Source organism: Calliopsis andreniformis, chromosome 12, assembly GCF_051401765.1.
Source record: "Calliopsis andreniformis isolate RMS-2024a chromosome 12, iyCalAndr_principal, whole genome shotgun sequence".
NCBI classification, from domain to species: Eukaryota; Metazoa; Arthropoda; class Insecta; order Hymenoptera; family Andrenidae; genus Calliopsis; species Calliopsis andreniformis.
In genome coordinates, this window is record NC_135073.1 from 5,986,374 (window position 1) to 6,011,443 (window position 25,070).

Below are 25,070 nucleotides of genomic sequence, written 5' to 3' on the forward strand. Positions count from 1 at the left end.
GCCAGCCTGTACAGAGATTGCGAATTATTTCTACGGCGGTGGCGCGGGCTCATTTCGCGGCCAAACAATCGATTCATGCAAATTTCAACAATCGCGCTCTATCCCTTTCGCCGATTCCACGCCGTATCGAGTCCTCCATTGTTCGTAGCAAAATTCGGTTCTGACCACGCTACAGAGCTTTCTGATTGGAAAAATCGGTCGATTGATTTCCCTTTTCCAGAACATTCATGGCAATTTCACTTGAAACTGGAACTTTTTCGCCGCTGGTATAGATACAGATACTAAGATAATTTTATTCAACGATTTCCGTTAAGTTCAGAAAGGAAACAGACGCCAACGCTGTTCAGCGACGACGTCTGGACGAAGTCAGTTTCCCTTTCACCGCGACAAATGATCACCGATTTTTTTCTTACAACTGTTCCGTGATTTATTAGTGGATAGCGCGTGAGAAGATCTCGACTACTGACTCGCACGTGTGCCCGGAATTCGCTGGGGGAATGATCGTTGCATAGGAGCAAGAGAGATTAAAAATAAGTCGAAAAGCTGCTCGCATGGCTGACATTCCTGCGTCGTGAAATCGAAGACTGATTTAATTATACTTTATGCACTTCGAAAACTGGTTGTTCCTACCCTACATACCCTGTGTAGTTTAAATTCCACTGATTTCTGAGCTCATCGCGTTTTCAGAAAATTGTTGAAAGGTGATATCGATCTTCTTGTAATCGGAGCCCTGAAAAGATTCGACAGGGACCCGTCTTAAACAATCCCAAAACCGTCCCAATCGTGCCCCGAAACCAAATAGAAGATGTCTTTGGAGCCATGATTACGCAGCTGCAGGCGTATCGCGGAACTTGAAAGAGCGCTCGTGTCTAATGATGTTTAAGAAGGGGCTTTAATTTTTCATTAGGACAACGGGGGAACATCAAAGGGGTTCCTTTGTTTTTTAACCGATGCCTCCGGGCTAGCTGCCCGGGAACTGATGGCCTCAGCCGTCGGTATTGTTGTCGTTTCGCCCGACTTCCATCCCAAACCCTTCATTCTTGTCACCCCCAATCCCACCCCTGGACGATGTATTGACATTTCTTAAATATTACCGTGCACGAACGCGTTCTTATTGGGAGACATTCTACTCTAAAGTCTAGACTCCCATTGGAACGCTCCTCGAACTGATTCGACACGTGGGAACCTGTACCTACCACATGGAGAGCCGTGCTCCCGGAGACGCATGCTCCAGGGAAAAACAAACGCTGCCCACGGTCGATGACCCTTTCAAAAAGTATCTCGTTTATTGTCCTACGATTAATGAGTCTCCCCCACGAAGGGAGCTCGTGATGATTTTGAGGCTGTGTACACATGGTCTCTACGAGATTCTCTTCTTTCGTGCATAGTATAGCGGATATGATCGAATTCTAGATATGTCTGTCTTATTATCAGTTCAATCAATGAAAGAAGAGATTTCGCTTTCAATTAATATGGATGATAGCAATTATACTACTTCAGCTTTCGATTTCAATACTTGATAGAGATACATACTTATTCATGGATAGGTGAAAGTGACTAATAAACTTAAAACGTTGTGTATTTATCTGTATTCAGTTCTTATGCAGTTCTTTGAAGTGTAACTTTTTCAATTTTTCACTAACGCAAGTACATATGTAGGTACCTTATCACCAAAATAAAAATGCTCTATAACTCACCAGTAGGAGCACTTATACTGTTATATCTATAAATTTCTACTCGATTGCTTAAAGGTTAATAAATGTTAAATAGGGAGATAAGTATATTATTTACGAATATGTTAAAGTGAAGTTCAGAGATTAGTTTTAATAGTCATCGTAACTATTGCGGGTTGCGAGTAGAACCTTCTCATATTGAAGAACAAAAGGAAACCAGCAAGTAAAATAATAAAACAGACATGGCCTAGAGACCAACACCCTCAAAATAAAAAAGCCAACGATCTTAGAAATGGTTACACACAGCCAACTCAGAGGGAATCCTGTCTCAAATTGCAGCAATCGATGCGTCAGTTAATTAACTTGAAACAAAGACGCTCGCACACTCGTGCATGTTCGTTCCACATTCGTGTTATGTCCCCAGCACGCGCAACACAAAAGTATGTCCCGAACAAAGCACGAATTAGCATCGATGGTATATAGTCTGTTCTCTCGTCGAAAAGAACTCAAAGCTGTAGCGTGTAGGGGTGAGGAGATGAAATCGTAAGAGGGGTCGAACGACATTCTGTCTCTTTCTGTCCCGCGTGACTTGGTGTATGCCTCGAGTGTTCCACGCCGCATATTGCAGTACCTACCACGACTTAGAGCCGGTCGATATCTTAATAATAAATACAAGAGGGGTTCACCCTGATGGCTGGTTGGTGTGAGATTGAAGAAGGGGGCTGTGAGGAGGCGATCGAGGAGCGGAGGTGGTGGAACGGCGCCACGGTGTATCGGTGCGGTAAAGAGAGCTTGCGCTAGATAGGGTGGCGCGACGCACAAGGAAGAGAGGGGTGAGTTCAAGAGAACTAAGGGAATGGGTGGAGATCATTCGCACCTCGAGGTGTAATGAGAAAATTTGAAATATCACGGCCATCTCTTGCCCCCCATCCGTTCCCCGCGCTTCCACCCAAAAAAAATATAACAGAGCCGGTAGTCATAAACGGCTGATCCACCCCTGCCGCCCCCGTTCGGTTACCCCGTGGGAGATTATAAAGACGGCTAGTGTAAGGTATTCCTCCCTTTCTTGCCACACCATAACGTCACTCTGCTGCCAAACCACCATTTCGTGTATACGTACGTGTTCGGTTATGGATTAGAGAAAATTTGGGGGGTGATTCTAAACGTCAACTAAAGACGAAAATTAACGAAAGTTGAGATGAATAACTGTTTTCGGTTGTTAATTGTAAGAATTTAAATAGAGCACAGTGAAATTCAACGATATTTGACACAGACAATAGTCATGGCAGTCACTGCTTCCCCATGGCTTCTGAACCTCTTTTTAAACCTTTGTCATGGACTTCCTCCTAGTAATAGTGTTAGTGTTGATTTACTGTGCTTCAGATAGATTTGATCAATTTTTAAAGCTGTATAATTAATAAAGGAGAGTTCAAATCAATTAATTATACAGAGCTTTCGTCTTATTTTGAGGTCTACTATAGTAGTCTATCGATTTGATCTCACATTAAGACCAATTATCTCTTGACAATCAGTTCTTAATTACAAAATTAGATGTTACAGTCGGATCAGAAAATAGGTCACAAACTTTTAGAGATATCAGACTTCTTTTTAGCCCGACTCTTTACGTGTCATTGAGAACCGAAAATCTACTAGTGAAATTTGGTGTTATTAGGATCCGTTACAGGATGCAATCTACGTTAATTAGTTATTCGTTTCAGCGGCTTGTATGAATTGTATTTTTTGATTGCGTGTGAAATGCCGCAATATTTCTACAGGGAAGAAAGAAAGGAAAGGGAGAATGGCGTGGCAGAAGGCCGTTAAAATTTATTTCGACGAGAGTATCGTCGAATCGTGCGTAACAGCTAAGAATACGTATTTCGTGGTAACATTGACGGTGACAATATGCCAAGTGTCGATGATTTGAGAACAATAGTTATACTTTACGAAATATATTGAGAGATATACTATGACTATCGTTTATGAAATTTGAGCCCGTTCAACTTTAACAATTATTTGCGCTGTAAAGGAAAAATCTTACTAGAAAATAGATCCTTGTAAGAAATTTAAAGTTTAAAATTTGGTATTCTAGAATAAGTACTTTTTTCGAAATTTAAAACTTTTAATGAATGAGTACTCTATAATAAAACAATGATTCCAATGTGACAAATAGTATTTTCTTAAATGTTGTGTAAGTAAAGCTTTTGTTGTCAAAAACAGGACAGTAACTTAAAGAAAAAGCAAAATAATGGAATAAATACAATAAGTACATTAACATAATAGTTCCTCTAATTTAACCCTTTACGTCTGATGATACATAAAATACTAGATACCTATATTAAAATGCCAATATAAACAGAATATACTTAAGACAGAAAATGTTTAATTTCTATAACGTCTCTTTATAATTAATGAACAATAATTACTTCGTAAAAAATATTGATATTCAGAAAATGTATCATTCAAACCCTTTTCGAAGCATCTACAACAAAAATACCATTAAAAATACGAAGAATAAATTCAGATCTTAAAACATCAACCAAATATCCCTCCAAACCCAGAGTCACTCCAAAACTATTCATCAGCATAGGGAAAAATCGCCACATGATTACGATATAAAGAAAAATTTATACGAAACAGAAGTTCCCTAAGCTCTCCGAACGTTTCCAGCAATCGTAAACGAGGGAGCACCGTGTGCAGGTCACATCGAAATACATACATCGATCCCGCCGGAATTCCCGATGGCTCTCGCGCATTAGTCAACCGTCGAGAAATAAATAGTAGAAAAGAACAGGGCACCGTTGATGATTCGGGGACTAGTGTATAAATAGAAAGACGCACGGCGGGGTGGGTGCGCGCGAGGGAGCCGTGAAGGAGGCTGATCTATTCGGGATATTCTGCCGGCGGAGCACAAAGAATGCCCGGCGTTTGACGGGCCACGACATCGCGCGACGCCAGCTGCGACACTCGCATGCCGTACACTCGCCGACATTCTGCCGTATACTGACACATGCATGCCCTGCGCGCGCGTGCGCGAGCTCTCATTGCGGTTTTGCACGCCTGGATTACACTTGGAGTAAAACAGACTTTGGAATCGGAAATTTTGTATTCGAAAATCGACGAATGTCATACTACGTCGTCTCGTTCCATCATCTTATAAATAGTGTTCCACATTTCACGTTTAGATTCATAAAACTGAGAATTCGTTGAGAAGAACTACATTAAGTCATCTTATGAGCAATAGTGCTCTATATTTTTCGTTCAGACTCAAACAAATAATGATTTACTAAATAAAAGAATTGTTAAGTATTAGACTTCCTACTAGTTCTAATGTCTAATGTCTAATGGTTAAAGTATCAGCGATTAAAATATACATAATTACAAACATTAATTTTCTTGTAGATAAAATAACGTCGGTGGATTATACTTAGGGGGTAATTTAACAATTACAAGAGACATGAGGGACCACCCAAAATGACTATGTATTATGGACTATAATTTTCTTCTTCGGGCTATGGAAAACACGGAAACAACTCGAAGCATTAATAAAACAGATTCTGATCGATGCTCTGTTGATTCACAATGATTGTAGGCTAAAAGTAATTTCATAGCTCTTGTGCATCCCTGCAACTAGTTGCGATTCCGCGTACCGAATCGGCAAGTGCGATCGATCGATGCCTAACACACCGTGAACGAGTCAGATAACCATCAATTTGCAAACGGGGTGCAAGATGAGCGGCGAGGGTCAAGACGAAGCGCCTCAGTGCGATCGAAATGCCTCTCCCTGCCATCAAGGTCGAAAAGCAAGTACATAATCGACGCTGTCTAACGATCCAATCAAACTTACTCGATGCTTCTCGCAATCCTCGATAAATGGTTATTGTCAGCCTGTTTCAAAACTCCTGTAGATATTTTTTTATCAGATTATTTCTGTGACACGTTTCAAGAATTTCTTTGCCCACGTAGCCATATCAATGGAAATTATCTTATTTAAGTGTTTTATTTGCCACTGCTAAGAAGTAACAACGAATGGAGTGAAGGTTTGAATCTTTTAAACGTGTTAGAATATTTTCGCGAAGCACATATTTAATATGTAAAATACTTAAAATATAAATGTTTCCTTATAGTTGTTAAATAATTTGAGAAAAAAGAGTTAGCCATTTCTGTGTTGATGACCTACATGTGGATCACATTGACTATGCGACACAAGTGGTGCATTGATACCATTTTGAAGCGAATAGTGTAGAATATTTATAGCTATTTATATAAATAGATTTTATAGCGTTAATCAATGATATACATAGTTTCATAATACTAGATTGAAGTTTAATTAAGATGCTGGAGTTATTCTATTTGCAAAGACCTAACTTTGTTCATGCCTATTGATGTTATATTCTAAAACTCCAGAAACTATTAATAAATGTTAGATATATAATTTATAATTTCAGGCTCAAATCAATTTTAATTTTTTACCGAAATAGAAATTACTATGCAACATATTTTAATTAATTGATATAGTGTACTTATAAGCTTTTACTTTAATCAAAAGTAATTAAATAGGCATAGAAAATATTAAATTGGATATTATATTTAAGAAATTATTACGAGATATCGAGTTGTTATTGACAGATTGTAGTAATTTCCTAACTATGAAAAGATTCTAATGCCTAGAGTTTAAAAAAATCATAAGTTAAAGATATTCATAAAGAATTGTACAAATTATAATAATACACAATCGACAGTCGATTTCTCGAAAATCAGAAAAAATGTTATAGATTTGAAGTGACTGAATAGCCAGAAAAGATATTCAAATATCCCCTAATTCCGGTGTTAGAGTTCTTAATCATTATTAGCCGATTGCTAATGGATGAACGACAAAGGCAGTAGCAGCAGTGGCAGTAGCTCGTCATTAGGAACGTTTAAAGAAGCCATTATCTCTCAAGAACTTCCGCCGCTAATGTGACAATCGCAGCCGGACGATCTTTATCGGCGAACTTCTCGATCCTCTCCATCAGCCTCGATACTGATGACAATATACCACCTCCGTCTCTTTGGGACGTGACAAAGACGAGAGGATGAAGTCTGACGTTTCTATCGATACTCCCTTCATTCCATGCACCTGCATTGCGGTGTCTCGGATATAAGTACCTATGCTTTTCGTATCATTTCGCAATTATCGATAACATGATCGAGCCTCTTCACAGGAAACAATGGCTCATTACTAGCTCCCTCGTGATACATCACCGAGAAGCCTATCTTTCCTTCCCTTCTACCATCCCCTCGCTCTTCCTTCCCCTATTCCTTGCCTTTCGCGTACCCAATGGAACACCGTGTGATTTGTATATGTCTCTTTCACTTGTTCTAAGCTGTTTTACCTATTTTACGACGGCGCACCTGACTGAGAAATATCGTTCGTTACTACTAGCTATGCATCACTATATAAATCTGTTCAACAGGATTACTTGGGTCAAACTTATTGATCTTGCGTAGCTTTAGCTACACGCAACTGATCATATTGATGACGCACTTGCGGTAACAGAGAAAGATACTTTTGAATTGAAGCATTGTTTAGAAATTCAAAGCATTGTTTCAGTATTGTAATATTTCATCGAATATTATTCGAGTAATACTAAAATTAGTCAATTGGAAGTTTAACCGAGTGCTGTGTTGACCGAATAGGTTTCTTCTACATCTATAAACGATTTAAAGCGATTTAATCTGTTTTGCCAATAATAATTATTTCATATTATCTAATGCTATTATTTTACTCCTTTTATATAGATGTTGGATATTCGTAAGAAGTTAATTTATTTAATTTATTTCTCGACTTAAAATACTTAGGTATTAAGAAAAAGTACCTCAACACACATTTCTCAGTTCTTTTTACGTTATTAAAGAACTTTGATTCGATAAGATTCAGAATTTCGAATTAAGGACATATTCCTGTACATATTCTCGCACAGTTATGTACGGTCGTACGATTTCAAACTGAACAAAAGCTAGCGTTGCTGCTTCACAGAGCTATTGATCGACTTCGATAGCATCGAGCAAAAACTGACGTGTATTTGTCGTTGTCAGTCCACGTGGCGTTTCGACGTTTTACCGCCGAATTCGTGGTTACTTTAATTACCTCCAGATGCCAATTAATGACTTAAGCATACGCCGTGTGCTGTACAAATTAGAATAGGCCAACCAGCGCGCCCTAACGAGGACACAAGTGTTTGCCATTAGAGTATCGCGATAATTTTATCGTCTACTAACGATTTTCTTCTCGTTTCCTTCCGTCATATTGAGTAATGTTCACAGACGTTAACAAAATATGGAGTGAAATATGTTTTCTACCCATGTGCCTATATTAAATTCTAAATTATCGTCTTTCTTCGTATTATATTTATATGCAATATAATGAATCAGACGTTAAACATTAATCAATTTACTAATATTTTGGCATTTTCTTTGTTTTTAGAGGGCGACACTAGCGGAAAAGGAGGTGTCCGCGTTAAAGGAGCAACTAGCCGCAGCAAACGATGGGAACACGAAGACTGAGGGACATCAATTGTCTCAGACACCACAAGGAAGCGATCAGCAGCAGGTACACGATGCCAGTAACCCCAGGAGAACGCCGAACACCAACCTGGAGCAGGAACTGCAGGCGAAAGACAAAGAGGTAAGTCTCAGTTTTTCTAAAACATACGACACTTTCAAACTTCACTGAACTGGTAATTCAACAAAAACAAAATGCTTAAGAAAAGACTAACAACTTTCATAAGATGAATATTACTTATTAAATATTAATCTCAATGAAATCAGAATCCGAAAAATGTCCAATATGTAGAAGTTTGATCTCAAAGAATTATTTTGAAGAAAGTCAAAGTCTTTCGCGGACCATGTTGGAACGCATCGATCCTCCCAGATCAAACACGGAAATTCCTTTTAACTATCATGCACAGAGCATTCCAGCGCATACACGTCGAACTAAATCATTGACGTACTTGATAGAGAGAGCACGTGGTGGCCTACCCTCATCTCGTTTTCACGCCCGTCTTTCCACCCCCGTCTCTATTTTCTCTGCGTGCGTGAGTGAAATTCACCATCCACTCGACGATTTCCGATTCGCGATAAACGCCACACGAATCGCGCTTTCGGAACGCAAAGTGTGACTAATGGCAGCCGACGAACCGACGGAATTGGTAATGAAAGAACATCATAAATAGGAGACGATGTATCGATGAATATTCATCGTCGAGGTTTCGACCGGAGACGGTCCCGACGTACCGTCGAAACGCACTTTGTCGAGGCAAATCGACGTTACTTCCGGTCTTATCGATTCATAGTGGGAATTTCTGATGGCTCGATTTCAATTCGTCTTTTTTAAAATAGGAAATTGGTCGTGGTAGTAATATGTATCGCGTAGTCAGCAAGATAATTCGTCAAGATAAGGAAGATGGAAAGTAACGAAATTCCGTAATTCTTTGTTTAATTATTATAATCGTTTGAAGAAGTCAGTGACTGCTATAGTCTCTATGGTAAGAAGGCACTCTCTTGCCACAGCTGCGATGGGATTTTACGACTCCCGATCTATATAGACAGTCGCTACGATAATCACTGCTGCTTTAACTCCTACCACGAGCTTTGCTCTGACCATGGTGCTATTCGATTTGTCGATATTCAAGGGAACTTTAAAACACAATTTCTTAAATGCTTTATAGGTAGCGAACGAAAGGTCAACCACAATTTTAGTAGTCTTGATTGTCATCTTATTTGGATGTGTAGAATCACTTTTTAAACTTCCCACAGCTGTAACTAGACACCATCTCTACGAAATTGTCGATCACTTTTCAATTAAAATGAATTTTAGGTTTATGTGAGGCGATACTAGGTGACCCATAGCCTAATATCCTGTCAGAAAGAGGGATACGAACGAAACAGGAAGTCCCGTCGCAACGATCTTGCTTTTACTGCCTCAGTAGAAACACAGATAACGTTCCCGCGGTTATTTCTTGATCTATCGGGCTCGGTACATTAGCCAACGTGTTTTGAAACACTCGCGGAGCGTATTTGCGTTGGCATCGGCGGCGCGTTGTCTCTCTTTCATCTCTCCACGGTGCCAGGCTCCTTGCTGCGCATGAAATGCCGCCGCCACCGCCGCAAAACCGAGACGTATTCGCTTCGAAGTCGTTAGCGGTCTAATTGCGAACTCTTTCCTCCCAGGACGAGCTGTCCTTGATCTCAGAAGTGCGCCCTGGCGGAGATCAAAGAGCGAACCGCGTCGTGTCGCCAAGAGATCTGTCAATCACTCGCGACACCAGTCGAAGAGGGTGCACACGGCATGCTAATTACTGAGGCGAGGTTCGAGATTCGTTCGAAACGCAACGCGAATTACCGTGGCAGAATTAAATTTCGTAGACAAGATTTTTGGCATGCCGACATTAACGAATGTTCAACTGTCGAAGAAGTTCAATTTCCTGATCGAATACAAAGATGGGAGAGAGTGAAAATAGGTAATATTCAAATTTAGTGGAGCGCGTTGAGTATATGATATTTTTAATCGAGAATACAATTGGAAATTAAGTGGAAAAAATGTTGGAAGTTGAGGTGTCAAGCGAGACTCTCTGTTTCTACTTCCTTTTATTTTAATAACCGAAAATAATAGCGGAGGCAGATCAAAGGATCTGTTTTTACGACGATCTCCTGGAACAATCGGAAAGTATTCAACGACTCAAATATCCCCAATATAAAATGATGACATCGCGTTATTTATAACTCAAATACTTCGAGCTCTGTCACTGCGGTAGAAAACGTTTAGCTGTTTTCGCTGAATCTGGTCTCGAGTAGTTCCTCTCGAGATAAGCGGAACAGCCGTACAATAATCGAAAAACTTCTCGGTATTACTGATGAATTCTCGAACTTTCGAAAAGTAGGCTTGATCACAGAAGTTTGTGAAAACTTGAAAGTTAGAAATTCAAGCTGAAAGAACGAAACAATAAGGAAAACGAATTAAAAATCAACAAAGTCATAAACTTCAAAAAAAAAGAAAAAACATTTATTTTACATATTTCAGACTAAGTGCATAATTTAGACTTCCAACTGAAAAATCACAAATCTAACGTTTAACACGAAACCCAAATAATAAAAGAATTCTACTTAGTTGAGGGAAACGATAAGTACAAATCTCCATCAATTGATTCGTTCTTGTCCTTAATGGTTATAAACCCATCCCCTTCCTCCAGGATCCGCCGAACCATTCGCTTTGGTGCCGAAGATAATCGAACTACCCCTTTCCCCAGCTACACTGTCGCATTATTTACTTCTCATTATCGTGTCCAGGCCAGTGATTCCTCCCCCGTCTCTATCGTCCCTTAATCGAAGAAAAATAAAAATCATTTCCATCGCGCGCAATGGCTTCTCAATAAAGACATTGTCCGCGGAGTAGATTCTTATCCCCGTGAAAAGGCGTAGTCGTCGTCGTCGCTAAGGGGTTGTTCCAGCATCGACGGAGTGGATGAGGGATGGGGTAGATTATCGGCTTCGGGATTACAACAGGCTGAAGTAAACGATTCTCCTTCGAAACGGGAATACTGGAGCAGCCGGCGTGTAAAGTGTTGGCCCCGGTGTAGAGAAGAGCGGGGCGGTAAATGGAAAGGGGTGCCGCGTTATTGGCCCTAAGCAGGATACTTATTGAACCCTTAGCGGTGTTTTTATCACTCTTTCCTCTTTCATGCGCCGCTTTAAGTGTTTTCGCCTTTGTTTAAAAGACTCACCCTGTGCAGCTCGCATTATGCACCCTCGGTTACGGGGTGAGAGATTCTTACGAGACTCCGCTTGGTAAACAGCAAATGAGGGGGTTCGATCACTTCGTGGCCCCTTTTTGAGGCGAGACGTATCGAGAAAGGAATAGTTCTCTGACATTTGGTTAATAGAGAAAATAGTGATATTTAAATTTTTAAAAGCTGTAATTTGCAAGTTTAAAATTTAAAATATGTATCTCTAAAACAAGTTAAATTGTGCCTCTCCTCTATAATACACAATAGATCTGTAACTAAAATTCACAATTTTCTGGTTTACTAACCTTTCTAAAATATAAATGAATATTATGTATGTGATACGTATGAAGTCAAAGAATTCTGCATTGTAAGATACAGATATACTAATATATTTAAAAAAAAATAATATTTAGAATGAGTTAAACAAACGAAAAAGGTAGTATCTCTCATTAGAGAAAAGAGTTACACAATTATAGAAGGCGTAGCAAATGATAAATGATTTTTGTCAGCTGTAGTTTTCTAACGATTCCTACAAACTCTAAAAAAGAACAAATAATTTACCATAGTTTAATTTCAAGAGTCAGCATATACAAGATGTTTAACAACAATTGTCGAAAATTTTAGGAAGTAATTGTATGTCAAAGTAGAACGAAAATCAAGAATAACTTTTCATTCTTAATGGTTGAGAAAATGCGGGTAAAATGTGTCTGACTTGGGACTTACTCTACTGCCGTGCAGTAGCCAAGTCAAACACAGCGGAGTAAGTAGAATAAGTCCCTAGTTAGATGCATTTCACACTAATCTTAGGTGTTTTCTTAACACCTAATAACTCGGATTGTGAAACGAAGTTTAAAATGCAATTTCGTCATTCTTAATTTCCATTTTATTTTCGCAAGTACAACCAACCCTTAAAATTTCTGACACTTATCATCGAATACCCTATGCAGGAATCTGTAAATAAACTCCCTCAGTACCACGTACCTACAAAAAAGCTTCCACTCTTTCATGGTATTTTAAAGCATGCTTGAAATCGAGTATACCTAGAAACGATAATATTCACAATCTGACGACCATGATCGTCTTCCTCGCAATTTTTATCAACGATTGCAATCGCCAACGGTCACGTGAACCACCAGAAGCTATCATGGAGACATCGACGACTCGCAGCCATGCTGTGTGTAACGTCGCTGAACTGAATACCGCGTGCTCCAGCTCCATGATATTAGTGTATTTGCCCTGATACCAGAAGATTCGCTAATAATTGGCGCGATAAGGGGCAGAATCGAGTGCACGATACACATGCACGTGCGCGCCGCGCCGCGGTAAACAATCGCCTCGGATGGGACGGAGAATTTTATCGCGGACGGACACAGTAAAAGCAAGCTATTGGTTGTAAAACAGATTAGAGCTTGAACCGACAGATCATGGGACAGACGGAGAAACCATGGCTTTCACGGTTACGCAATGATCATCAGGAAAATGTCACTTAGTCTTTGTAGTACTATGGAGGATTCAGAATCGCTCAATCACGCGTTTAATATGACTTTTGCTTTATAATAAAAAGGAGTTTCGATGTTCGTCAGTTTCTTTATATAGTTTTTAGAAGTAGGAAAGATCATCTCATTAATTTTATTAAAATTGCATGCGATATGACTGTTATAAAGCGAAGAAACAGCTCTTGCCAGAAATTTAATAATTTTATCGAGTCTAATATATATCCGCTTGTAGAAAATATACGCCAAAGTGGATCCATGCTTTATTTAGATATTTGACTGTGTCTCTCAAGTATAGATATTTAAAAATATTCGCAGATTTAAATAACTAGAGTGTTTCTTTTTGCAAAGCGTTTTATATAATCCAACTTACTGCTTACTGCATTCCCTGTGGTTTTCAGTAGATAGTGAATTGTACAATGTTCGGAAGTCTTTGAGGACATCTGAATGTATCGTCCTAGAATTAAAGGGATTGTCTGTATCGCGTAATTTATGATATACCAAATACTATTAAGAGAGAGTAAGGCACTCATAGATCACGTAAAAACGTAAATTCATTTTCTGTAATTAAATCGGTGAGTTCAAGAACACGTTGAGTTCAATATTGTATTTTACATATAATTTTGAGATTACCTAAAAATGGCTAATTTTTAACTTGTACTGTTCTTCAGCTCACCCATTTAATTATAATTAGTGTAAGACCTTGACTCGCCATTTTAGCTATGATTTAAAATAACAAAATCTTTACCTGGCTCTTTTCACAAAAAATAGCGATGTCTCGTACGATTGTATCATAAATTTAGCTTCGAGAAGGACTAATATTGTCGCTATACGTGATAGATTTAGCGTGGCTCCACAAATAAAGATCGAGCAGTGTCAAATCCACAGGCTATTTTAAATAAAGTATCATAGTTCTTCATTCTACTTCACATCCGAAATTTTCCATTGAGAAGATGTTTCATTTCGTAATCGAAACACAATGATGCTTTATCTATTAAAGATTTAGGAGACAATTTTTTCTATATTTTATCTGGGTTTAAATTGTCTGTTTTATAAATTTGTCTGTTATGTACATTTCCGTTAATTCAGCAAGTAATATAGCAAGTAATTATTGACAAAGTGATTCAAAAGAATTATTTTTCACGTGCGATCGTTCTGTTTTCTGAACAACTGTGTTGTCGGTATGTTTACGATTAGGATATCGGTCTTTGTAATAATTAGCTTCGGTAGGAACGTTATCTCTAGGTATACTTACTATAAGAATCATATCCGTATATTACCTCTTTTTATAGTCGATAAATATTTAATATTACTTTTCTCGAAAATAAGCATTAGTACGAAAACCTTTTATTTCATGTTTTTAATTTATGTTCCTTTATATAACTATTTCTACTATAAAGCTCATAATCGGGCATAAAAAGCCTAAGGTACTAACAAGTATTACTATGTTATTAAAAATGTTCAAAAATGCTTGAATATCTATTTGAAAAATTTATATCAGAATGTGCAAATTAAATATTAATCGATATTTTTGTTAATTACAATTCTGCAAATCAGTTGCACTTTTTCACAAATGTAATTTCATCTCACAATGTGAATTTAGGTTACATCTTATCGTATCTATACAAGTTGCCAGTTAAATAAGTAACCAATAAATTAGCAGCATCATAAATGTACGCTCCGTAGCTGTAAACAAAGAGCCAATAGCACTGCGAAATTCATTATCTGTTTACTTTATCACGAACCGATAGATAACACAGTATTGCCAACTAAGATAATGATCTCAAAGCAGTAGAGATTGAAACCAAATATCACGTGTCCCTATAAACTCGTACGAAACGTAATTTTCCATAACAATCAGTGCATTCTCATATGTCCGAATTCATCAGAGCCACAAAATCACGCGTCAGGTACTTCAGCAGGACTCTAGATTCTAGAGAGAGGAGGTTGAATCCTGGCAAAAATCTGGGATTATTGCACTAGAGAGAAAATGACGTGGGTTAGAGATGCGGCCTGACGGAAAGAGCCAATATCATTAGATATTTGTTTCGCAAGTTTCAAGTAGAACAAAATATAGAAACTGCCCAAAATAACTCCCCCTACCCCTTTCCTCGCTTTTTACTACCCTAGTCCGGACTGGCCAATTCTCACAACCTGCACTCTTATCTATGCAGTTTCATGAAATTGCACTCGCAATAAGGACGATCTGCATGTTTCTGAATAGCCCAAGTCTATTCGATTGGTTTTCATATTTCTAATCTTCTGTTTACAGTGATATGGTTGTGACTTATAAATTATTCGATTATCTTCACTGCAATAAAAATATCGCAAAAATGTTGAATGTTAAGAGATTATATTTATAAATTAATTGTCTATTCATTTTAAAAAATATACAACAAAATTGAAATCGTATCTGAATCAACGCCATCTATCGATACTCTTCCAAAACATGCTTAGACTCCGTTTCCAATAAAGCGCTAAAGCAGCTGATAAAGTTGTCGTAAAAACGGTTCTGCGAATGAACTTGTCATTATTATTTATTATATTTACACGTTACCAGAACGATATCACCGCGTGATCAATCATGTAAACTTGCTAACCGTAACATTTCTTAGATCACTGATTTCCTTCATGTTGTTTGCTGAGCAAATACGAAAAACTAAACTTCAATCTAGACATAGGTCTGATCTAACTCTTCACTAGAAAATAGTAGAAAGAAATTAATAATTGTACTAGCCATAACATTGAAAATTATTGAAGCTAATTTTTTGAGGAGTTTATAGTTAGAAACTGATTTTAAATCACAGTTGACTTTTCACTACCTTTTTAAGAAGATATTCGCCTATACTTGTATACCACTATTGTGTTCTTCATCGTGAATCAAAAATATTAAACTCATTAAAAGTACATCTTAGAGTGACTAATTTCTGGTCGGTCAACAAAATTGCATGCAAGGAACACGTGGGCGCCAACAGCCACACACATAAGACTGCATGTGTGCAGACTCGATAAAGGAAAAAAGAGGGAGAGGAAAGACGGGCCGGATGCTCCATCATCGTCGGCTGAAACATTAATTAGAAAATCTGAATAATTAGGAACTAACTTTTACGCGATGTGTAAAACTCGTTTTCCTGCTTCGTGCACATGCACGGTGCCGCGCGTGCGCATGTTCGCGCACAGGTTGGTATGCGTGCAGAGTGGGCTGGGGAAGTCCGTTTTCCTCTGACAGCGCTGGTTTAACCCCCTACTATCCTCCTGTGCCTTCACCCTTGCTCCATACACCACTAAAAAGGGTTTTCCAGTTCGAACAAATCGATCGATCCTCCACATCCCCTCTTCTTCCAATCCAGAGATGCGTATCTGGTCACGGCGGCCGCTGATTATATCGTAATTACGGCTTTAAGTATATTTCATCGAGCACGCGAGCTTCAAATGCGGAATAGGGGACGAAGGGAGAAAGTTAGAGCTTGTGTGCCTTTCGATTTAATACCAACGCGAATGCACCGGCCTAAAGTGTAACCTGGGAATTCAAACTCAGACTGGGGCTTGCTCCTTGACCGCCACTACATAGTGGCAATTCATTGATAGGCAATTTTTTCTTATCGGATCGTCGAAAATTTATAAGGGCAGGCCACGATAACGTACACTCATGACTTAGCACTCTCTGCACGAAGCATGATCTAGAACGAAGATATATGTATATACATCTGTGTGTGTGTACTGTATGTATGTATATATAGTAGTGTGAAGGGTAACTACAATGGCCACAAAAGGAACTCGAGGCACCAACTGGAATTATCGCTTATAACCGTGACGAACATGAGCCTAGAAATTACACGCCCGATCCAGTGATGACGTAGTGGAGAAATATACCTAGGGACTTTTGGGCTTGATTTACACTGATCCTTCAGTCGTATACTAGGAGTACAGAAATATGTGATTTGAATATCATTCGACGGTGCACAAGGTTATTGAAAAGTGGATAAGGGAGTTTGGTAGTATAACCAATAAATAGCTACATGAATAGGGAAATAATTTAACCTCGCAAATTCAATATAGATATTTGCAACCAGAGATAGATATCTGAAAAACACAAGGATATAGCTAGATAGTAATTCAAAAATTTTTCAACTTTATTCCTGTAATTATCTCATTATCAATCTTCAACTACTGATGTGACTCTGTCAAACTCCACATAATACAATATCATTTCTTATTGTTGCTCTCATCACAAATTGTTCTCTTCAGACAACTATGACATATTTACGCATTATATTTCCATAACAGTTATCATTATATTAATTTCATAAATATTGAGTAACAATATACTCTAACCAGAGTCTCTAACCAGAGTCCAAAATCTGAGTATCACTAACTAAAATAAAAAAAAAACTGAGATTTTAGATCGTATTATAAAAGTGACACGAGGTACATCCTCAGTAGAATCCCTGACCAACAATGTCCCATAAAAACAAGGGAATAAAGGAAACGCGCTTTGCGCGGAACTCTTTCCATCTCCTCACGTATACGAACTTGGCATGAGGGGGAGGGTATGGAAAAACCATGGCGTCTCTCGAAATTAATTTTTTTCCCCGGCCGAGATAAAAACCTAACGAAGCCGCGACGCGCTTTATTACGCGAAAGCGAACGACGGAAGAGGCGGAGGCGGGCAAAAGACAGAGACGGGGGTGGCGGAATAGGGACGCGCCGTGTATCCAGGAGTGAGAAAAGAGACAGAGAGGGGCTTCGGGGGGGCGAGGGGGCGGGAATTGATATAGGTGTTCCTGGTGGCGTGGCGTAGGGAGGTCCACGGGGGTGGCCGAGACACAAATACGCTGAAAATTAGATTCATAACTTTTCTGCTGCGTTTTCGCGGCGGAACGACTAAAGGCTGGCCAGGGCTAGTTAAAAATTCCGTGTGCCCACGAATATCAATCCCTACTTTTCTCCCAGCCTCCGGTCTCCCGGTCTCATATACGGGGAGGAGATCACCTACGACCCCACTTTTTTCACCCCTTTCCTCCACCCCGTAGATCCTACACAGTTATGCCCTCCCTCTTCAGGGACGCTGTGTGACTTTTCCTCCGCGCCCACGTACACGCCTCCATCGTCCAGACGGACGACCAGGAATTATCTCCGTTTTTCCGCAAACGCGATTAACCGGAAACGTCGTTCAGTAGAGCCCCCATCCGCCGGAGCCCTTCTTCTTCGGCTTTCGACTCGACACGATTGATAATTCACGATTGATCCAGCACGAGAACCAGCCACCCTCGCTGCCTTTCCTCGATTGACTTCACAAGAAGAATCCATGAAGGCTTGGTTAATATCGTTGCGCTGGAAATTCGAGTACCCGCGATGGATGAAGGGATAGACAATTCTTTTATCTCGTCCTTAAGTGGACTGTAGGCTCCAATCAGTAGTAGTGGATGCGATACTCGGGGATTAATGAATGTACCTAATGTACATGTCTCAAACTTTAGGAGACGTTTTAGGTCTCGTCGTTATTTTTCAATGGCGATCCCACTGTCGGCTCCAATCGGCAGCTTTTCGAGCATCCCTAACGATTGAATAGACTAAATATGACGAATCCTCCGTTCACAACGGGAAGTCTCATTGATGGTGGATGTTTGTAAGTTTTGAGTGAGCGAATACGTTCGATTCAATTGGCAAGGTGTCAGAAGCTCGTTAGCCACGCGCAACGTTCACGAAATATAGTTTCGAAGGCGTAATAATAACGGTGTGGCATTCCTTGGCGGTGGCGTTCACGGAGTGTTCAGTAAATCGAGCGTGTCATACAGCACCACGTTGAATTATCGTCAGATAAGAATTCCCTTGCGACGTTTATACGCGGCCAGAACAAAAACTGCTTCTGTATCGCACGTCCAAACCGCGAACGGTGTATTATTACGCAATGGAACGTAATATAATGCCACGAAGTTCTTAGATTGTGTTCCGCATTGTCGCCGAGGCTTTATGCGATTTTCGTGACTCTAGGTATTATTTCCTGCTACTCGCATCCTCTTTTCGACCGTTTTTCCTGCGACTAGGTTTTCGTGGTGCATAGTGCTTCCTTTAATGTGCCATACATATATTTCCCGTATGCGGGATAAATGGGAAATCTACATAGATAATGGATTTCAATTTATGTCACTTCTAACGTTAAATTGTTCCAAATTTGAATAGACGTTCCTAAACGGTTAAAATATTTTATTTCGAATCGAACATTCTTGAGAGATGAAAATTAAAAATGTAATACACCAAGGTGCTACATTTTATCTTATGAATTTTTTCAGTATAGGTAGTTTTGAAATACATAATTTTAAACCATGTAATCACTATTTTACTTCTACAGAACCAATTGATTGGAATATTGCACTTTTGAAATCATTCATTTGCGTTAATTACCGAGTAAGTCGATTACCAAAATTTATTCGTAAAGATAATAAGGATGAGACGAAAATAACTGATGTTGTGTTTAATATGTCATATTTTAAATATCCTAAAGACGCAGATGAAACAATTATACGAGTTCAACCTAACATAATCTTATAATCAGCAGATTATTTTATACGTAAATACAAATTTACTCATTATCGAGTAATCATTGCGTTTCATTCGCAGTTTTTAGTGGATTCTTTTCAGCAAAATTGTTTCGAAATTTTATTCGAATAAAAGCTCAATCAAATAACATTCAACTCTGCAATTATGCCTTTCATGTCTAATAAAGTATCTATCCCCTGTTCACTCCGTATGTATTTAATAAAGCCGCATCCAAAAAGAAATCATTACAAAGTATAGTTACACCCCAAAAAATATACTCAAATAAGTTTCATTGTCTGTATAATTTTTTGGCAATGGTGAAATTGCCGTTGGTAGTCTTTTACAACCTGAAAAGCGGAATCCCCTGGAAAGCCAGCTCTCTCCGCGAGGCTCTCTGTAACTTATCAGTCCTCGAAGCTTCCCCAGCACTTTCCGCCTTCTCTTTTAGCCCGGCAAGTATATATGATATTTAAAATTAATCCTTCCTTTGTGGGGGCTTCTCGCTCGCTACCTCAACTGTCTGTCTGTTCGTCCGTTCGTCCGACCGTCTGTCTTTTTATCGCGCCGATATGGAGAGAGTCGTATGAATTTTACTCCATTATTCGTGCGCTCTCTGCGCGAGAAGGAGGCATCGGAAGGCAAGTAGGAAAAGGAGAAAAAAGAAGGGGAGAGGCAGTGTTAGCCTTTTTGTCTTCGCCACCGTGACTGCTGAGGCTTTCATTTCGAATCCTCAATCACCGTCGGTGATCAATCACAATTGAATTCGAGCACACGGACGAGTAAAAAAAGAAAAGATTGGGAGGTGAAAACGAACGAAAGATGCAAATTTTTTAAAACATTTACTGTACTTGCAAACTTGCCCGACTAATAGGACCTTCTTCGGATCCACGCGTGAAATCATTTGCAGAGAGATAAGCAATATTGTTCTAAGGAGTAAAACTCAGAAATTGAAGCAAATAAAAATTTTAAATATTTATTCCATGCATCACAAATAGGGACCTATTTCTTCTCACCAAATTTTAACAATTTTTCAAATAATTAACCACGGAAGACTAACAAAACATAATAAGGGATGTACACTAATAGATACAGACTTGGAAAAAACTACTAAATATCTCTGAAGTTTAAACCAGGCATCAAACCTCTACCTAATTAGTGAAGGAACACGTAATATTCTTCAGATATCCTAAAATCGCTCAAAAAGTCATTGATAGCCGTATCCGAGCAGGAGGTGGAGAAAGGGGATTGGCCCGGTCCATGGATACCCTTTGAAGCTACCCCAGCCGCAACCTGAAGGATAATGCGCAAAGCAAAGGATAATTCCCCGATACGAGAACGGAATCCGTTCTGAACGTGGCAACAGGACGTAGGGATGTAGCGGTAGAGGGATGGCTGAGTAAAAAACTCTTATTTAAAAATGTATTTACCGTCTGGCTCGCAAGAACCGGCATCCTGCCTGGAAACTTCGCTGTTTACTCCAGCTCGCACGCGCGCGTGTGCGCACCCCCTCGTCCCTTTATCCGTAGACGTGGAGATCGCGGGGTTGCGACCAACCCGTGTTGTTATCCACGGATACGTGTGTGCAAACACGATGATGGGGACGTGTGCGCGACCGAAGAAATTCGCGGGAGGCCGTTCCCTGGCCTTTCAAACCTTTCGGAGACTCGAGACCGCGGGGGGAGAGAATCGCAACCCTTATGGAACTCAACGACCCTTGCGGTGGACTCGATTGTTCTGACTGGACGGCAGGTTGGAATTAGAGGGTTGTCTGCTTTTTTTATTTGGGATCGTTGCTTGCTTTTTCGAGAGCAAGAGTTCGAACAAGTCTGTCAACCGTAGAATATACTTCTTATTTATTAAAATTTCTCATTACTTCCGCTCTGTGAGAGCTCCTGGTTACAGTGGTATCCCTTCAGCCTGTGTTCAACTTCAAATTGATTACATGTGGACTAACTGTAGTTATTGTATGATACTGTAGACCAGGGTTTCTCAACATTTTTTAGCTTATGGCTTTCTTCTGAACATCGGCCATGACTTCTTTCCTCCTTTCTTTTTCTTTTTCGTCCATTTTCCTTTTCTTCAAGTGACCTCGAAAATTCAGTGTCGAGGGTCCAATGGGGCCACATTAAACCCGTTGAAAAACCCTGACATAGATATAAATTGGAATCCAGTACTGTTACTCACATATATGTACGACGTTTTTTTTAAGAGTTTTTAAAAATGATAAGAAGCACTTAACATGTAAAAGAAGCTGATACGGCTTAGTCCTATAGGATTCTGGAAATCTACAAAGGCTATTTAAAATAAAAGTAACCCTTCCTAACGTTATTCTATTATAGAATATGAATCTAAAATATAAAATAATATTTATAAAACCTATAAATTCGTCTGTCATATACTACCTATTTGCAGTAACGAACCATTACAAAAATTATACACTAAAACACAAATTACAGACTTTCGTTTAAACAACTCGACAAATTCTTTCCCTCGATACTCGAATCCCTGACTACAATAAACACATTTTCCATTTGATAACCATTAAGACTGAACTACTGACAGCACTATCTATCATTAACCGAATAAATAAGGTTCAAATTGAATACCCTACTCTGGAAGAGCGATAACATCGAGTTACATTTTACCTGGAAGCACCATTGTCGTCCCGCCCGAAGCATCCAAAACGGTAACTTTAATCGGACAAACTGTACACGCACACGTGTGTATGGAAGTGTGAGCACGCGCGCGCGCGCGCGCGCTCGATGTAACGTTCCGATCTGGAACTTCGCGTCGAAGCAGTCCGCGGAAAACGGTATCTGGGATAGATGGATGGAACGTAACTATCAAAGTTGGCGATCGTAGCTTGACGGTATTTCCCTCCCCCTGTTCCACCCGGAACTCACGCCCCTTCGCAACCGGAACTCACTCCCACCCTCCGTCACCCCTCGCGTTCGTCCCCGACGCTTGCTCACAATTTATATTACGACCGAGGCGCGCATATAATTAATTTAATTAAACGCTCCGCGCTGAAAATCGTCCTATTAGTTCGGCAACTTTTGACGGCTGCTGCCTGCTGCCTATCCCCAACCACCCTGGTTCGTTTTCTGTTCCTCTGTTCATCCTCCTTCGCATTTTCGTCGGGTTCCACCGTTAGTTAGAGAAAATCGTTCTTTCAGTACGTTTCGAGTTTCGCCATTTTTCGAAGCTTCAGAATGGTACAATGATCGGAGAAAAGTTTGAAATGTCAACTGTGACTATCGATGATGCGCAGAAGCAGATAGTACTCTCTTATGGGGAAAGATCCGCAAGCGTAACGCTTTTTGCCAGTCTGTGAAACTCATTAAACAGAATACGTAAATTCCATTTGGGGACATATGGTTTATAGTTTATAAGATATTAAGAAATTAAGTCACTCATTGCATTTTAGCATTCTGAAGGTTCGAGGATTTGAAAATTATGAAATATTTAAATCTTTTAAAGATCTAAGAAATTGCACTGATTAGTTTTAGTCCTGTTTCTCATACACCATTGGTCATATCCATGCATCGATCATGCAGTTTCTGTAATTAGCAAAAATTTAAAAAGTAACCAATACATCTCGCGAAATTTCCACAAAATTATGTGGGTACCTACTGTCTCGAGTTCCCCTAAATTCCCCAATCTAAAGCACTGATACCAAATACCCAGTGAACCTTAATATCCAATTTCCCAATTTCAAGCATATAATAATATAAAACTTTTTTATGACAACCCACAGGTCTTATTTAACTAAAACATGTTTAATCTGACTTTTATGGATCATTAAAGAAAATCCATTGACTGAGTCTTGAAAGAAACAAAAAGCCTTTAAGCCTCGACAATACTGCAAAACTCGAGTAAGCGTTGGCCCGGTAAGTCGAAGACGATCCTCTTCTGCTCGTCTTTCACGACACAGGAGCGATCTCTTCGTAGAAATTCCTCCGGGCGGCTTTCCCGCCCCAGCGTTACAGATTTATCGCTCGAGTAAGCGATTCCGATATTACTGGGATACAGAGCAGTGAAGACACGTCGCAATATTTCTCCGTCCCTTCCAAAGATACTTGTTGAAGAGGACTTTCAAGCTCGCTGACAAATGTCGGTGTGTTTCGCGGCCCGTCCAAATTCTCAATGCAGAGAGTCGATTACTCTTGGCAGACCTGCCCGACCACGGTGGGCGTTAATAGGTTAATTTCGATGACCACACGCGCCGATTATGCCAAGAGGCGACGGAACAGCGCGCGTCCAGTCATGTCGGCCCCCCAACCAATATGACGCGAAACAATTTCTCAAGAAACGTTGTTCGTGATTTATCGGAAACCCTGATAGAATTACAAGCGGAATCTCAATGTAGAGAGCATAGTGATATTATTTCACACTGAATTTGCTGTTATACAATGTCTGAAGATAATGATTATTCAGGGAAATTTTCTTTTACGAGCCTTATTTTACTGAAAATAGGTGATCTGAGTTTATAAATATGTCGGAATATATGTATCCAAGCTAGATGGAAATTATTTAGAGAAACGTTTGAGACGTGATGAGTCTTTTCATTTCTGCATTTTTGTAAAAAGAATAATGGTATTCTAATTGAATACAAAGACAGTTGTATTGCGATTCACTGCACTGATTGTGAACTAGAGGACTTTTTGCAGTAGGTAACTGATATTTATAAATCTAGGTACTGAAATTATTTACATGTATATAGAAATAATACTTCATTTTATATTTCCTAGTAAGATCATCTAACTCTTTTAAAAAGAAGGAATTGTTCATTGGAACAAAAGATGAACTAAACTTTCACATCGGAACTAAAATTTGCATTTTAAAATCAATTATATACGTCTTTTTATATTTTTTCAAAGAATTGGAAATAGATAGATATTCACCTTAAGAGTGATAGCATCAAATCTTCTACATACATTATCTCAAATACGTAAGTAACCCTCTATTATAGATAGTAAATTAATTTTTAGCATCGTTTTTATCGTTGCAGTATATTCGCCATGTTGAAAAGCCTCTACTGGAGAGGGACAAATAGGTAGCGTAGTCAATTTCCGAGCGTGTTTCGTAGTACAGGGTGCGCGTTATACCATGACCAGCTCTAAACTCCAAAGGCCAGTCGGCCAAGATTCTTGGAGCTTTGCTGGTCTGAGCGGACAGATTGCGGCTGACCAAGGAAACCATCCTCTGATCTCACCCCGTTTTGAGATTACCCGTTCCTTCTAAGCTTCCTCTCTCCCTCTTTGTCTGTCCTTCTTTTCTAACCCCCCTGTCCTCGTCACCAGCTTCCACCGTCATTCACGCTGGTGTGTCCGTGCTTTGTCATTTGCTTAGGGGCCAATCTACGCCGGAAATCCCTTCGGGTGCACCTTCCATCCGGCGGATCGGTAATCGTGATTCGATCTGACTGCGGCACAGAGCTGGCCAATGATCGGACTGGCCGCAATCCCAGTGCTTATCGCGCTCACCCTACTCCGACCCCTATTCTTGAACGTTGACCACAGGTTCAAGGGGTTGCTTTCGCGATTATCTATGAAAACTTGAATTTTCAGATCTCTTGATTTAAGATACGACTGTCTTACTAG

At 39.6% G+C, this 25,070-nt stretch overlaps 1 protein-coding gene across 6 annotated transcripts in view; it reads left to right on the top strand.

Moving 5' to 3' along the window:
* The window catches only part of Cut (homeobox protein, cut), a 122,471-nt gene that overhangs the window by 54,065 nt on the left and 43,336 nt on the right, over positions 1–25,070 (top strand). For all 6 annotated transcript variants that reach the window (XM_076388751.1, XM_076388750.1, XM_076388755.1 and 3 more), the window contains exon 3: positions 8,137–8,337. In XM_076388751.1, coding sequence (XP_076244866.1) covers positions 8,137–8,337 — 201 coding nt within the window. The remainder of the gene's footprint in view (positions 1–8,136; positions 8,338–25,070) is intronic.